This window comes from Papaver somniferum, chromosome 10 (assembly GCF_003573695.1).
Source record: "Papaver somniferum cultivar HN1 chromosome 10, ASM357369v1, whole genome shotgun sequence".
Lineage (NCBI taxonomy): Eukaryota > Viridiplantae > Streptophyta > Magnoliopsida > Ranunculales > Papaveraceae > Papaver > Papaver somniferum.
In genome coordinates this window covers 86,224,818-86,241,428 of record NC_039367.1, presented here as the reverse complement: position 1 = coordinate 86,241,428, position 16,611 = coordinate 86,224,818, and the positions used below count along the sequence as shown (strand labels likewise).

General features: G+C 35.7%; 2 protein-coding genes across 2 annotated transcripts; both read left to right on the top strand.

Moving 5' to 3' along the window:
* Window positions 1–1,439: 1,439 nt before the first annotated feature.
* Window positions 1,440–2,045, top strand: LOC113315861. Its single transcript, XM_026564108.1, has one exon. It carries the CDS (start codon window positions 1,440–1,442, stop codon window positions 2,043–2,045), a length of 606 nt encoding a protein of 201 aa, XP_026419893.1.
* Window positions 2,046–10,567: 8,522 nt separating this feature from the next.
* On the top strand, window positions 10,568–11,665 carry LOC113315859 (beta-glucosidase BoGH3B-like). Its single transcript, XM_026564107.1, has 4 exons — window positions 10,568–10,634; window positions 10,936–11,093; window positions 11,185–11,428; window positions 11,543–11,665. Exons 1-4 carry the CDS (start codon window positions 10,602–10,604, stop codon window positions 11,663–11,665), a joined length of 558 nt encoding a protein of 185 aa, XP_026419892.1. The 5' UTR covers window positions 10,568–10,601.
* Window positions 11,666–16,611: the final 4,946 nt, after the last annotated feature.

The following is a 16,611-nucleotide window of genomic DNA, read 5'->3' as shown; positions in this document are numbered from 1 at the left end:
TTATCTCCGGTTTAATCTCCCTGAAACTTCAAAAATCAGGCCAGCGGAGACCCGTGTGTAACTTCACCTCTGTTTTGCTCCAACTCGAGTTCTAGCCCAATTCAATCCATTCCAGCGCTCATACCAAGCCTATTATGCTAAATCACGTCCAGCCCAACAAATTCCCGCGATTGAATCTCCCTAAAACAGCCTAGAAATCCAACCCTAACTCTGGTATGCAAACTGGTTTTTTTCCCGCCAATTTTTTCTTTTGAATTTTGAGAAGAAAGTGGTCTCCCCCTATCCAGAGTGGGGGTGCGAATAGTAGATGTCCTGCAGGGATGCCCCTTAGTAATTAGGTTTCCCCTTATCCATGGTGAGAGTCCGAATAGTAAATGTCCTTCGGGGGTGCCCGCACAACTTTTCGAGCCAATTTTTCCAAAAATGTTTATTGGCCAAAAATACCTACACATATAAAACACCGTAATAAGTACAAAAATGAGCACTATCAATTATAGAATCGGGACAAATTTGACACAAAAATGTGTCTATCAAAAGCTGGGAGATAGAAACACCAAGTTTTTCCATGACTCTGCTAAGAAAAGATATATAAGAAACAAAATTGACTCTGTTCAAAAGGAAGATGGTACCTGGATTCATAATAGCAATGATATCACCAACTGCTTCACCAATCACTTTGGTAATATGGCTACTGCGGAAACTATTACCATAAATCAATTCATTATCAACCTTATACCTTCTATTATCACCAACACTGAAAATACAAACCTTCTCAAAGTCCCTGATACCTCTGAAATCAAAAACATCCTTTTTAGCATGGCTGGAGACAAAGCCTCTGGTCCTAATGGTTTTCCTCCAAATTTATTTCAATCCAATTGGGATATTTTTGGGGAAGATATTACTACAATGGTTCAAAACTTCTTCAACTCTGGTTTCCTGCTAAAAGAAATGAACTCTATCTTAATATCCCTCATTCCTAAAACTGACCACCCAACATCCCCCTCTCACTTCATACCTATCTCTTTATGCAACACTACCTACAAATTATTATATCCAAATTTCTTGCACAAAGACTTAAACCCCTCATACCTAAACTCATTTCCACTTATCAATCTACCTTTATTCATGACAGACAAATTTCTGATAACATAGTCATTGCTCATCCATCACATGAATACCAGACATGGGAAAAAAAGAGCTAAACGCATTATGGGTATCAAAATTGACATGGCAAAGGCTTTTGACAGAGTCAGCTGGTAACTCCTTATGAAAATTATGGCTCAAATGGGTTTTAGTCCCCAGTGGTGTAACCTGATTATACAATGTATCTCTACTACCAATCTTGTTGTTCTTGTGAATGGTTCTCCTGGAAAATTCTCCAATCCCACTAGCGACTCAGACAGGGTGACCCTCTCTCCCGTTACCTGTCTCTTTTCTGCATGGAGGCCCTTTCCAGATATCTTATGCATGCTGAAACTCAAAACATGATTTATGGGGTTAAATTAAGTGTTGATGATCCTGCTATTAGTCACCTTATATTTTTTGATGACTGCATGATTTTTTGTAAAGCTAACATAGAGGAATGCATAAATGTTATCAAGGTTTTTCAGGACTTCAGTCAATCTTCTGGGAAGATGATAAATTTTACTAAGTCTGGCATCTTTTTCATTAAAGACACTGCTCCTAATATTGTTGATAGCATAAGCCAACTCATGAAAGTTCAGAAGATTGAACTCAAGGATAAATATCTAGGATCCCCTCTCTTCACCAACAAAAGCAAAGTGAAGGACTTCAAACTCTACATAGATAAATTAAAATTCAGACTTGCTGGATGGAAAGCTACTCAATCAACTGCTGGTAAAGTTACTATGATTCAGTCTGTAACCTCTACTTCAAGTATCTACCAAATGAACTTCTTCAAGCTTCCAAAGGCCACATGTAAGGAGATTAATGCTATTCAGAGAGACTTTTTTTGGAATAAGGATCAAGCTAAACCTAAAGGCATATATTACATAGCTTGGGATGTTGTCAACAAACCGAAATAACTTGGAGGTATGGGTTTCAAGAATATGTAATACTTCAACAATACCATGATCACCAAAATAGCCTGGAGACTAATCACCGAACCTTATTCATTATGAATCTGCTCTAGGAAGGCTCATTTCCCAAATCATGAATTCATAAGGATGGATATATACCAAACCTAAACCTTCTGATTCTTGGATATGGAAAGGTACTCTTGAAGGAATTACTAATATCCAAAAGTACTACATTTGGAAAATTGAGAATGGTAATCTAATTCACATTTGGGAGGACAGATGGTATGATGGTCAAATTGACATCCTTCCAAAACTACCTAACTACCCTTTTAACCTTAACACCAATGGAGATTAGGATATGGATATTTTAGCTTTATTGTTCACCCAGGATGTTCAACAGTCTATTCAACTTACTCAACACAACATTAATACTGAAGACAAAATAACCTGGAGACTTTCAAACAAAGGGGTTTTCTCTGTGAAATCTCTTTATGATAAGCAGATAGTTGATAAGTATGCCAGTGATGTTCTCACTTCTCCTTGGGATAAAATCTGGAAACTTGATACTTATCCAGCTATTCAGTTATTCATATGGAAATGTGTTCATGGAATTCTTCCAACCAATGCTAAGAACGCCAGTATTCTGTCTTATATTGATCTAATCTGCAATATATGCAAGAGTGCTAAGGAAGATATTACTCATGTCCTCCTATCCAGCCCTGTTGCTTCTGATGTCTAGGGAAAATTATTTGGGAATACTCACCATATATTCAGTAACTTCTGTTCTTTTCATTATTGTCTTAATAAATGGCTCACTACTTACAACTCTACTACCAGTTAGAATGCAGTTTTTGCCACTATTTGTTGGTTCATCTGGAAATCCAGATGTGATTTGGTTTTCAGGAATATTACCCTTTCTGCTGATAGTACTGCATTGAAAATAACTCAGCATATTTGTTCTTTTAATAGAGTGAGAAATAATTCAGGGCACATTCTGAACAACATGTACTATCAGGATACCAACAATGAACACCTTGCAAGAAATGCTAGGCTTATAAACCATCGTAAGGATAAGTTTGGAATCACTATTAGCATTAGTATATTGGAGGTGAATACTAACAATGCTAATGGTGATTTACCTTCTTATACTAACTTTGCTTTAATTGATATGTCCTTCTCAGGCCAATGTGTGGGAGCAAGGAACTACAAGGACACAACAGCTGGACTTAACAGAGCAGCAAGGACAGACATATGAGCTCATCTAGCACTGGAATGGGGCAAAGATATGCAGAAATCCAAGACTTTATAGCAGAAGATGATGCAACTTTATATGCCATTAAGAAGGGTTATTAGATGGAGGTTCAAGCAAGATTCCAAGTAGGATTCAACCAGACTCATGGAGGAAATTTTGAAGCTATTGATTTTGTCCTAGGCAACTTAATTAAAGTAGCTCTTCATCAGAACCTCTAGGCGATTAGATTATAAAATTACCATTCAGTCAAACTTATTACATAACATAAATTGGAAGGGTCCTGACCTCCAACAATTTTTTGATACTCTCAAGTCAGTTCATGTTTTGATTGCTGAGACGTTTATTTATGACTCTCATCCAACTGTGGCTCTTCAGAATGATGCTAATCTTACCTATCTGAACACCGTTATGTAACTTAGAGTTTGTTGCTCTTGTTTGGACACTCTCTCTGTTTTTCTTATTAAAAAAAAAGGATATAATGGGATGGTAGAATATAAATAGATATGCGGCACCTTCAAGAATTATCGTAACATTCCCTATTTTATTACCTGGTTATAGATTTTGTTATAACAAAAAAACATAATGAGATAATAGAATATAGCTAGATAAACGGCACCTTCAAGAATTGTGACAACATTCTTTATTTTGTTGCCTGGTTACACAAGTGCACTGTAGCGTAAACCATTTTCCAAGAAAATAGCCTTAACACCATGCCGGCGGGCCTAACCAGGACCAGCCTAACACTTCATTGTATTATTTGGGCTGAGGGGAGTACACCAAGTGGACTTCCACCCACCAACTATTTTTTATTATAATATGATAAACGCATTTAGCAAACGATTTTTTTTTTTCAACGCACCGGCTTTGAAGAAATGGGAGAAGGATTCAAATAACAATTTTGGTATTGCGTTTTTTTCTTTTATCTGCAAAAATAAACATGAGCTCCACTATTAAAGTTCTTTTGAACTTCTAAGATATCTGAAAAGATCATTTTCAACGAAAAGTATACATAGCAATCAAAATGGCAATCTTTGATTTGATTTCGATGCTTTTAAAATATGTAAATATAATCGTGCAAGACGTGGGTGGCTGCCTTGTATTTATAGCAGTAGTAATAATAATAAGTAGCAAATCTCCCGTGTTTGTTCTCTCTATAAATAGAGAGGGAAACTGTGCATATTTTGTGAACTAAATTAAATTGAAGCCAGAAGTCAAAAAAGGAAAATATCATGGCTAGAACTTTCATGAGACTTCTGTCTACTGCCTTTCTCTTGGTTCTCATTACGATGGCTGTTTTACCACCTAAGTTTGTTGTTATCTTCACCTTTAATTTTGTTGTTATTTTTCATACTAGCTAGTTTTTTTTTCTCTAAACGCTGTGGTGATTTATTGTTTCTCTTTTGTCGCATGTTGTTGCATGTATATATATATATGTTTAATTATTTGCAGTGAAGGTTAATGGAGACTACGATCTAGAAGAAATCCTTAATGGTGGTGACACGGAGGTAGTCTGGAGTGTTAAAAAAAACATGGCGTTGATGCCGATGAAACCAATGTCCCCCATCCCATGGCGTTGATGCCGATGAAACCAATGTCACCCATCCCATGGCGTTGATGCTCATAAAACCGATGCCACCCCAGCCGGCAGATACCTGTAGACACCATTCAAGATCGCAATGAAAAGAGCACACTTGGTATTGGTCCTTGACATTCATAACCGGGAACATTCTACTTGGCCACCAATATAAGTGGTCTTAAGCAAACCTTATTCTTACCAGCTATATATCGTGGTTTCATGATATATACAGGGATTTCTGTTAAATTTATTCTGCGTGATTGTCTCTTCAAAAGAGTGCTATTTCTTTTATCCTCACTAGTATAACACGCACGCGCGGTGCGCCTGCCATTCATTCCAAATAAACTCAAAATTTATTCGACAAATTTTCAACCAAAAATATCCAGTTACATTTAAGAACTCGAAAAGAGATCCTATAAAATGCAGTTTCGTGCATTGTTACCATCTCACAACCATCAAAAGGGAACTTCACCTACGGAGTTAAAGATAAAAATCACAATGAAAACGATTGCATTCTTCTACATATGAATGCCTAATCCCAAAACAAAGAAACTCTCCCGTGGATGCAATGCAGCGGTTGTCTTGCATTTGGGTACCTGCAAACAACATAAACATCAATGGGGGAAATCAAAGGAAAACTGAACAAAGGCATCAAACTAATAGCTTTGACTACCCCGGAATCACATAATAAGAAAGCTTTTGTGATACAATTCGGCAGCAAAACCATTTGTGGGAAAGTTACATTTGTTAACGGATAACCATCCGTACAGCTCAAACTATAACATATGCCTTCAGCATTATCAGCAAAATGTTTATTCGACGAAGTTGCCATTAACATATATATCAAACTTATACATACATAGCCTAGGGTAATAGCTTGGTTCTAGACAGGGAAATCACATAAAAACCCCGGTATATTAGCATGCACTATGGGAAAAATATACACCTACAACTGGAGATTTACAACACTTCGCTATACATCGTAGAAAGTCATATGTTTTACAACTGGTTTCAAAGGAAGAGTTGTCGTATATCATCACTACCAACCCTTAGGAACAAGGGGTTGCGCTAAGAAAACAAACGACAACTCCTTTAACAAAAATGTTGTGACGACATTTAGGTATAACAACTTTGTTTCATAAGTGTAGTGACTTAGCCTATCACAATTCTCACAAGTGTTGTTGAAGAACACAAAATATATGATAATGAAAAATACGTTAGAGGAGAGATTCGAACATGAACCTAATGCATGGATGTCTAGCTCATCAACCATCCTTACAGTTCACAAGTTTAGGTTTTTTTTTTTTAATAGAAACGTATAACAACACTTATAAGTGTTGTTGAAGTTAAAATATAGAATGTCGGAAAAAATGAGGTTTGGGGGATTCGAAGGCCAGGTTTCGATCTTGGATCCGGGTACGCATACAATATGCAGAAATATGATTTTTTTAATATTTCGTAGAATATCTCGAAGGAATCTTACCTGTAAATGGAATATTCTGATGGAATCTTATCTGTAAATTGGTGAATTCATCGTTCCTATAAAGTTTTCGACTTATAATAGTCCACTCGCGACCAACTATCGAGCTCACATCCTGGTTCAGTGTCTAATTTGTGGTGTGTTTAAGGTTTCAGAGAATATTCCGATGAAATCTTACTTGTAGATTGGTGGATTCATCGTTCTTACGCAGTTTCCGACTTATTGTAGTCTACTCAAGGCCAGGTTTTGAGCTCGTAGCCAGGTTCAATGTCGAAGTTAACAAATTTGTGGTATGTTTAAGGTTTCGGAGAATATTCCAATGGAATCTTAGCTATAGATGAATGAATTCATCGTTCTTAGGAAGTTCAAACCGACATTGAGCTTCAAATTTATCGATTCGATGATGTATCATGCTAAGTTTGAAGTCATAACTCTCCCAGAGCTTCATGATTCATAGTTTATATGTCGTTATACCATATTTGAAGTTCGAATCGACTCTGAGATTCATATTTATCGATTTCGATGATGTATCATGCCAAGTTTGAAGTTAGAACCCTCCTGAAGCTTCATGATTCATAGTTTGTTTCTCGTTATACCGAATTTAAAGTTCGAATCGACATTGAGATTCATATTTATCGATTTCGATGATGTATCATGCTAAGTTTGAAGTTAAAACCCCTCCTGTAGCTTCCTGATTCATTGTTTGTATGCCATTATGCCACATTTAAAGTTCAAATCGACACTGAGCTTCATAATTATCGATTTCGATGATGTATCATGCCAAGTTTGAAGTCATAACCCTCCCAGAGATTCTTGGTTCATAGTTTCTATGCCGTTATACCATATTTGAAGTTCGAATCGACTTTGAGCTTCATATTTATCGATTTTGATGATATATCATGCTACGTTAGAAGTCAGAACTCTCCCGGAACTTCATGATTCATAGTTTCTCTGTCGTTATACCATAATTGAAGTTCGAATCGACTCTAAGCTTCATATTTATCGATTTCGATGATATATCATGCTACGTTTAAAGTCAGAACTCTCCCGGAGCTTCATGATTCATAGTTTCTATGTCGTTATACCATATTTTAAGTTTAAACCGACTCTGAGATTTATATTTATTATTGATTTCGATGATGTATCATGCCAAGTTTGAAGTCAGAACCCTCCTGGAGCTTCATGATTCATACTTTATTTGTCGTTATACCTAATTTGAAGTTCGAATCGACATTGAGATTCATATTTATCAATTTCGATGATGTATTATGCTAAGCTAGAAGTCAGAACTTTCCCGGAGCTTCATGATTCATAGTTTCTATGTCGTTATACCATATTTGAAATTCGAATCGACTCTGAGATTCATATTTATCGATTTCGATGATGTATCATGCCAAGTTTGAAGTTAGAACCCTCCTGAAGCTTCATGATTCATAGTTTGTTTGTCGTTATACCGAATTTGAAGTTCGAATAGACATTGAGATTCATATTTATCGATTTCGATGATGTATCATGCTAAGTTTGAAGTCAAAACCCTCCTGTAGCTTCCTGATTCATTGTTTGCATGCGATTATGCCACATTTGAAGTTCGAATCGACACTGAGCTTCATAATTATCGATTTCGATGATCTATCATGCCAAGTTTGAAGTCATAACCCTCCCAGATCTTTTTGGTTCATAGTTTCTATGCCGTTATACCATATTTGAAGTTCGAATCGACTTTGAGCTTCATATTTATCGATTTCGATGATATATCATGCTACGTTAGAAGTCAGAACTCTCCCGGAACTTCATGATTCATAGTTTCTCTGTCGTTATACCATAATTGAAGTTTGAATCGACTCTAAGTTTCATATTTATCGATTTTGATGATATATTATGCTACGTTTAAAGTCAGAACTCTCCCGGAGCTTCATGATTCATAGTTTCTATGTCGTTATACCATATTTTAAGTTTAAATCGACTCTGAGATTTATATTTATTATTGATTTCGATGATGTATCATGCCAAGTTTGAAGTCAGAACCCTCGTGGAGCTTCATGATTCATACTTTATTTGTCGTTATACCTAATTTGAAGTTCGAATCGACATTGAGATTCATATTTATCAATTTCGATGATGTATTATGCTAAGCTTGAAGTCAGAACTCTCCCGGAGCTTCATGATTCATATTTTATATGTCGTTATACCATATTTGAAGTTCGAATCGACTCTGAGATTCATATTTATCGATTTCGATGATGTATCATGCCAAGTTTGAAGTTAGAACCCTCCTGAAGCTTCATGATTCATAGTTTGTTTCTCGTTATACCGAATTTGAAGTTCGAATCGACATTGAGATTCATATTTATCGATTTCGATGATGTATCATGCTAAGTTTGAAGTCAAAACCCTCCTGTAGCTTCCTGATTCATTGTTTGTATGCCATTATGCCACATTTGAAGTTCGAATCGACACTGAGCTTCATAATTATCGATTTCGATGATGTATCATGCCAAGCTTGAAGTCATAACCCTCCCAGAGCTTTTTGGTTCATAGTTTCTATGCCGTTATACCATATTTGAAGTTCGAATCGACTTTGAGCTTCATATTTATCGATTTCGATGATATATCATGCTACGTTAGAAGTCAGAACTCTCCCGGAACTTCATGATTCATAGTTTCTATGTCTTTATACCATAATTGAAGTTCGAATCGACTCTAAGCTTCATATTTATCGATTTCGATGATATATCATGCTACGTTTAAAGTCAGAACTCTCCTGGAGCTTCATGATTCATAGTTTCTATGTCGTTATACCATATTTTAAGTTTAAATCGACTCTGAGATTTATATTTATTATTGATTTCGATGATATATCATGCTACGTTTAAAGTCAGAACTCTCCCGGAGCTTCATGATTCATAGTTTCTATGTCGTTATACCATATTTTAAGTTTAAATCGACTCTGAGATTTATATTTATTATCGATTTCGATGATGTATCATGCCAAGTTTGAAGTCAGAACCCTCCTGGAGCTTCATGATTCATACTTTATTTGTCGTTATACCTAATTTCGAATCTAAATTGAGATTCATATTTATCAATTTCGATGATGTATTATGCTAAGCTTGAAGTCAGAACCCTCTGGAGCTTCCCGATTCATAGTTTGTATCCCATTATGCCACATTTGAAGTTCGAGTCGACACTGAGCTTCATAATTATCGATTTCGATGATGTATCTTACTAACCCTAGTTAAAATAAACCGAAAGCAAAAAAATAAAGCACAAAAGCACAAATCGAAATCACAAAAAAAGAACAAAAAAACACACAAAGAGCTTCATATTTATCGATTTCAATGGTGTATCCTGAGAACCCGAGTCTTCCAGTGTGAACTAAAGCTACTTCATGACATGTATGGATAGTCGAAATTACTTCACGACTTATGTGACTAGTCGAAATTCAATCCGGAAGCACATAGAGAAAGCACAAAGAAACACACAAAGAAAACACACTTTCCTTGATCCGTATGACAGTCTCAAATCAAATCTCCACCGTCCAAAGATATCCATAATCCGTATGACCATATTTAAATCAAATCTTGGCCGTTTAAATATAGGTATATAGAAGATCAAAAGAAAATTTCTCACAGTTTCTTCATTTCCTCTCTTATCTTCATCTCTAACCTTATCTTCTGCCTCCCTTGCAAAATAAAACCCTAACTCACCACAGAATATATTTCTCGATCACTCTCTTATGTAAAAAAACATACGGAAGTTGTAGATCGGTTCTTTCAAATTGCAATGGCTTCTTTGAAACTCATTTTCTCTTCTTATTCTCTCTTCTTCTTTCTTTTTTTTCGTTCTTCTTCTCTGCTCTTCTTCAGTTGAAAATCGAGAGGTGAAATTGAGGTATGGCTTGAGGAAATTTAAATCGTGAGGATTTATAAAAGAAGATTGAGTCCTGTTATGAATCGAGAACTAGGGTTTTCTCAGTGAATCGTTAATTGAGTTAGAAATGGAGAAATTAAAGATGGGTTTTGTGAACACAGTATGATGAGGAAGAATTAGTGATTGATGTGTGAGTTTTAATGAAGATTAGAGAAGCTAGGGTTTCTGTTCTTATTTTGTTTGTATTCACTGGCTATTAAAGATAGTTATTAAGAAATGAGATCTTATGTGTTGAATCAATGGGAGATAGCTGTTGATTGCTTCTATCGACGATCAAACTTGAATAAGTATTGAGCTCGAGCACAGTGGAGAAGAGATGCTGAGATGAATTCAGGTGGAAGAAAAGGGGATCTTATGGTAAGTTTATGGAGTCATGGTTTATTTATTTGTGTATTTTTGTGGGGATTTAAGGGTTTTTATAATCTAATTGAATCTTGGAAATGATATAGAGGTCTAATTGAATTATTTGTTTAGGGTTTTTGTTATTCAATGCTTTTAGAGATTAGGGTTCTTATCAGGATTTGAAATTGTTGAGTTCCCAGTGATGATTAACTACCGTGTTTATTCCTTCTTATTCGTGTTCAGTGACTTGTGGGTCTTTAATTGATTCTATCTACAATGGGTTTTTGACAATTTTGTTTCTTGTTTGCATACTAAGCATGATGAAATTGAAGCAATGTTTTTTAAAGAGAGAGCCATACTTGAAGCCAAGTACCAGAAGATGAAGATTGTTCAGAAAATGACTGAGATTATTCTTGGTTTACAAGGAGATGTTCCCGCGGATTCTCGAAAAGGAGTTCCTTATGTTGGTGGAAAGTAAGATTTCACATCATTTTTACTATTTCATTGCAAGAAGATCATATAATTTTATTTGGATTGACTTATTATTTTGTTTGGTGTGTTGTAGCAACAAGGTTGCTGCTTGTGCAAAGCATTTCGTTGGTGATGGTGGCACAACAAAGGGTATTAACGAGAACAACACAGTGACTGACTGGCATGGACTACTCAGTATTCATATGCCTGGTTATTATAATTCAATCATCAAGGGTGTATCAACCATCATGGTTTCGTACTCAAGCTGGAACAGCGAAAAGATGCATGCTAACCGTGATCTTGTTACTAACTTCCTCAAAGACACTCTTAATTTCAGGGTATATAGAAAACCTTCTTTAAACTAGACCAGCATTAGCTAAACTAATTTGGACCAAGAAAAATGAAGGCATGACTGACAGACTGTTGTTTCTATTGCTTGAATTATGTGTTAGGGATTCGTCATTTCTGATTGGCAAGGTATTGACAGGACTACTTCACCAGCAGGCACCAACTATACTTACTCCGTCCATTCTGGGATTAATGCCGACATTGACATGGTATTATGGCCATTTTGACATAAACTAAAAGTTCAACGTTAGAACTACAATAAGTTACTTTGACATATTAAATGTTTTGGGTATTTCTGCACATCATGATTCCAATGAACCACACTGATTTTATCCATGATCTAACCTACCTGTTTGGGAAGAACGTAATCCCCATGAGCAGGATTGACGATGCTGTGAAGAGAATTCTGAAGGTAAAATTCATGATGGGCGAGCAACCATATGCAGAGACAACGGGGGACAACCTTAACTTAACAATTCCTGAACCTGGTTTGATCACTATGAAGAACGTTTGTGGCTCTATCAAGTGTGTTGTTGTTGTTATCTATGGACGACCTCTTGTGATTGAACCTTATCTATCAGATGTTGATGCTCTCGTAGCTGCATGGCTCCCTGGAAGTGAAGGTCAAGGTGTATCAACATTGCAAGGATGCTTCAAAATACTTTAATGGGCATGGAAGATCGAGAAGATGTCAGAGGTAACCAGTTAAGAGTTAGGATGCCTCAAAATACTGTTCCAGTTGGCGACATCAATTTGTTTGAGAAAGAAGCAGATTGTTGTTGCTTATATTGTTTAGTGGTATGTTGTTTTTTATTGTTTATACTTGAACTTCTGTAGTAAGATTTTGAATATTCGTTTTGAATATAGGTGATGATGTAAAGAAGGGAACTGGGGTCCATATAGCGACTCCTTATCCTGCTAAGAAGGCTGGTAAGAGTGACAAATAAAACAAAAAACTCCAAAATCTGCTGCTACTCCAGTCGCTTGCAACACTTGTAGCAAGTATGTTGTAATGTGCATTTAAATTAAATTCTCAGTTAGTACTGCCCCTTATGTCTTATGGTATCTGACATATTTTATTTTAGTTGTTTACTAGGACATTCAACTCGGAGAAGGGACTAGAATCTCATAGTAACGCAAAGCAGGCTATATCTCACCATCTTATAGTTAATAGTCTCTTTTGTTTTTTACTTCTTTTGGAAATGTGCGAAGGTTTTATCAAATGTCAGTGTACACTGTATGTGTGAAGGTTTCTTATGTGGATGATGCTCTTGTCTACCAAGCTACTTCAGAAGTCAGAACTGTTCATGATGCTGTTTCAAATTTTATCACATGGCCCAAAGATAGAATAATCTACCAATAGACTTCTTAATCTTTTGTGATCTTTTTGGAGACTTAACTTTTGGTAACAAACATATCACTGCCACTTTTTTGTATGTTTTGTGTATATCACATTGGTATGTGAATGCTTTAATTCTGGGTTTGGTTTAATTTGAATGAGTCTTTCAGTTTAATCCAATTGTTTATTTACATTTCAGTTTAATCTAGTTGTTTCTTTACATTTCACAAATAGTAGTGACAAAAGTGAAATATATATTCTGAAATATGGGTTTGATCTTATTCACAAGTATTGTAAAATAGTTTATTTACAATCATAACTATGTGTTGTCCAAGATAGTCCTACTACACATAGTATAGTTGTATCAAGGTACTTCTACAATGCTAACAAGTGTACTAACTGTAATATTCACAATACTAATAAGTGTTGTGTTAAAAATTTCTACGATATGCTACTTATGTTGTCCACGATTGTTCTACAATACAAGCAAGAGTTGTGTTAGGTTATCAAAAAAAATCGAAGGAGAATCACAACATTGACAAACTATTGTCGAACCATGAATCACATCACCCTTTACAACACGTGTCAACCATTGTAGAAAAACTTGGTCTTTCTACAATACCCCCATTCCACAATGCATGAAATGGAGTTGTCGTAGGGGTACTACAACGCTTATCTTGTGTCGTCAATGATGATTTTTCCCGTAGTGATGCAAATTTAAGCCATTGATAAGATATTTGATTAAGAATTAGGTTATACAGATTATAAAAATTCAGGACAGTGTACGATGGAACTAAGAATTCCTAACATTAATTGCTATTATATCTGGCCGTAAAGTTAAGAAACCATGACCTTAAAGGCTTAAACACCGTATACTACAATACATCCAAATTAAACAAAAACTTCCAACATCAATTGATATATTGAATCCTAAAGTTTTTCTCATAGGATAGTATGGTCAAATTGACATCCTTCCAAAACCACCTAACTACCCTTTTAACCTTAACACTGTCAATCAACTTCTCAACACCAATGGAGATTAGGATATGGATATTTTAGCTTTATGATGCATCCAGGATGTTCAATAGTCTATTCAACGTACTCAAGACAACATCAATACTGAAGACAAAATAACTTGGAGACTTTCTAACAAAGGGATTTTCTCTGTGCTCTCTTTATGATAAGAAGGTAGCTTATAAGTATATCAGTGATGTTCTCACTTTTCCTTGGGATAAAATCTGGAAACTTGATACTTCTCCAGCTATTAAGTTATTCATATGGAAATGTGTTCATGGCATTCTTCCAACCAATGCTAAGAATGCCAGTATTCTGTCTTATATTGATCTAATCTGCAATATATGCAAGAGTGTTGAGGAAGATATTACTCATGTCCTCCTCTCCAGCCTTGCTGCTTCTGATGTCTGGAGAAAATTATTTGGGAATACTTATCAGCTATTCAGTAACTTCTGTTCTTTTCATGATTGGCTTAATAGCTGGCTCACTACTTACAACTCTACTACCAGCTGGAATGCAGTTTTTGCCACTATTTGCTTGTTTATATGGAAAGCCAGATGTGAGTTTGGTTTTCAAGAATATTACCCCTTCTGCTGATAGTACTGCATTGAAAATAACTCATCATGTTTTCTCTTTTAACAGAGTGGTAAATAATCCAGGGCACATTCTGAACAACATGTACTATCAGGATACCAACAATGAACACCTTGCAAGAAATGCTAGGCTTATAAACCATCATAAGGATAAGTTTGGAATTTCACCATTAGCATTAGTATATTTGAGGTGAATACTAACAATGCTAATGGTGATTTACCTTCTTATACTAACTTTGCTTTATTTGCTATGTCCTTCTCATGCCAATGTGTGGGAGCAAGGAACTACAAGGACACAACAACTGGACTTAACAGAGCAACAAGGACAGACAGGGGAGCTCATCTAGCACTGAAATGGAGCAAAGATATGCAGAAATCCAACATAGACTTTGCAGCAGAAGATGGTGAAACTTTACATGCCATTAAGAAGGGTTATTAGATGGAGGTTCAAGCAAGATTCCAAGTAGGATTCAACCAGACTCATGGAGGAAATTTTGAAGCTATCGATTTTGTCCTAGGCAACTTAATTAAAGTATCTCCTCATCAGAACTCTAGGCTATTAGATTAGCAAAATTTCCATTCAGTCAAACTTATTACATAACTTAAATTGGAAGGGTCCTGACCTCCAACAATTTTTTGATACTCTCAAGTCAGTTCATGTTTTGACTGCTGAGACGTTTATTTATGACTCTCATCCAACTGTGATTGTTCAGAATGGTGTTATTCTTAATTAGCTTATCTGAACACCGTTATGTAACTTAGAGCTTGTTGCTCTCGTTTGGGCATTCTCTCTGTTTTTCTTATTAAAAAAAAAGAAAGAAAGGATATAATGCACTGTGCTAGCGGCAGGGTTCTCATATGATAACGGCATTTAGCAAATGCTTTTTTTCTTTTTTCAACGCACCAGCTTTGAAGAAATGGGAGAAGGATTCGAACAACAATTTTGGTATTGCATTTTTTTCTTTTATCTGAAAAAATAAACCTGAGCTCCACTATTAGAGTTCCTTCGAACTTCTAAGATATCTAAAAAGATCATTTTGAATGAAAAGTATACATACCAATCAAAATGACAGTCTTTGATTTGATGGCTGTCTTTGATTATTTGATTTTTATGCTTCTAAAATATGTAAATGTAATCGTGCAAGACGTGGCTGCCTTGTGTTTATAGAAGTAGTAATAATAATATAATAAGTAGCAAATCAAAGGCAAATGTCCACTCTCCAGTCAGTCCAGTGCCTAGTTAACAATTCGGGATTCGGTAAACGTACGGAACGGCAAACGTATGAGTATTATACGGTGTTGTAAAATCCAGATTCGGTCCAAAATTCGGTCAACGGGACGTGATTCGTCATTAATTCGGAACGGCATACGTACGTGTATAATTCGATTTATAAATGTGAGTTCGGCTCTGAAAATTCGGTATATATATAACAAATAATTTGTATTTATAAGGTCATAGACCAATTTTTATGCATATGTGTGAGTTATTTAAGGAAAAAATAAACTCAATATGATGATATTAATAATATATACAACATTAGTTATCCAAAAGGACGTCGTATGGTGGTTTAGATGCTTGGTTATTGAGTTTGAGATCTCTCTCACCTTCACCTTCAAATCTCTTCAGTCGTTTTTGTTTCATAAAAATTACAACACGTCTAATATTCGGTCGTGTATGTTCGGGAGGCAGTAAAGCCCAAAAAGTGGAGTCTTTGAAAAGTAAAAGCTAAAGAATTTATGGCGAATTAAGCGGACGTATCATTCGGGATACGTAAAATTCGTGAACGATTCGTGAATAATCCGGGAATGCCACATAATACGCGACTTGGATTCGGAGTTGCAAACGTACGCGAATAAGACGGTAAAATTCGTGATACGGAAAAATTCGCGAATGATTCGCGAATCATTCGCGAACTTACTAACTAGGGTACAGTGATTGTTCTCCTTATAAATAGAAGCTGCGCATATTTTTGAAATAATCAAATGCAAGCTAAATTAAATTGAAGCGAGAAATCAAAAAAAAGAAAAAAAAAAAATCATGGCTAGAACTTTCATGAGACTTGTGTCTACTGAGTGCGCAAGTCTAGCTTACTATATATTTTTTTGTTCTTGTTTTTTGCTCAACAAATAATTTTATTCAATTTTGGTTCATTAACAAGCCTATGAGATTAGGATATACTCAGATTAACTGGGGTATACCCAGATTTATATGGACATAGTGCTCTTA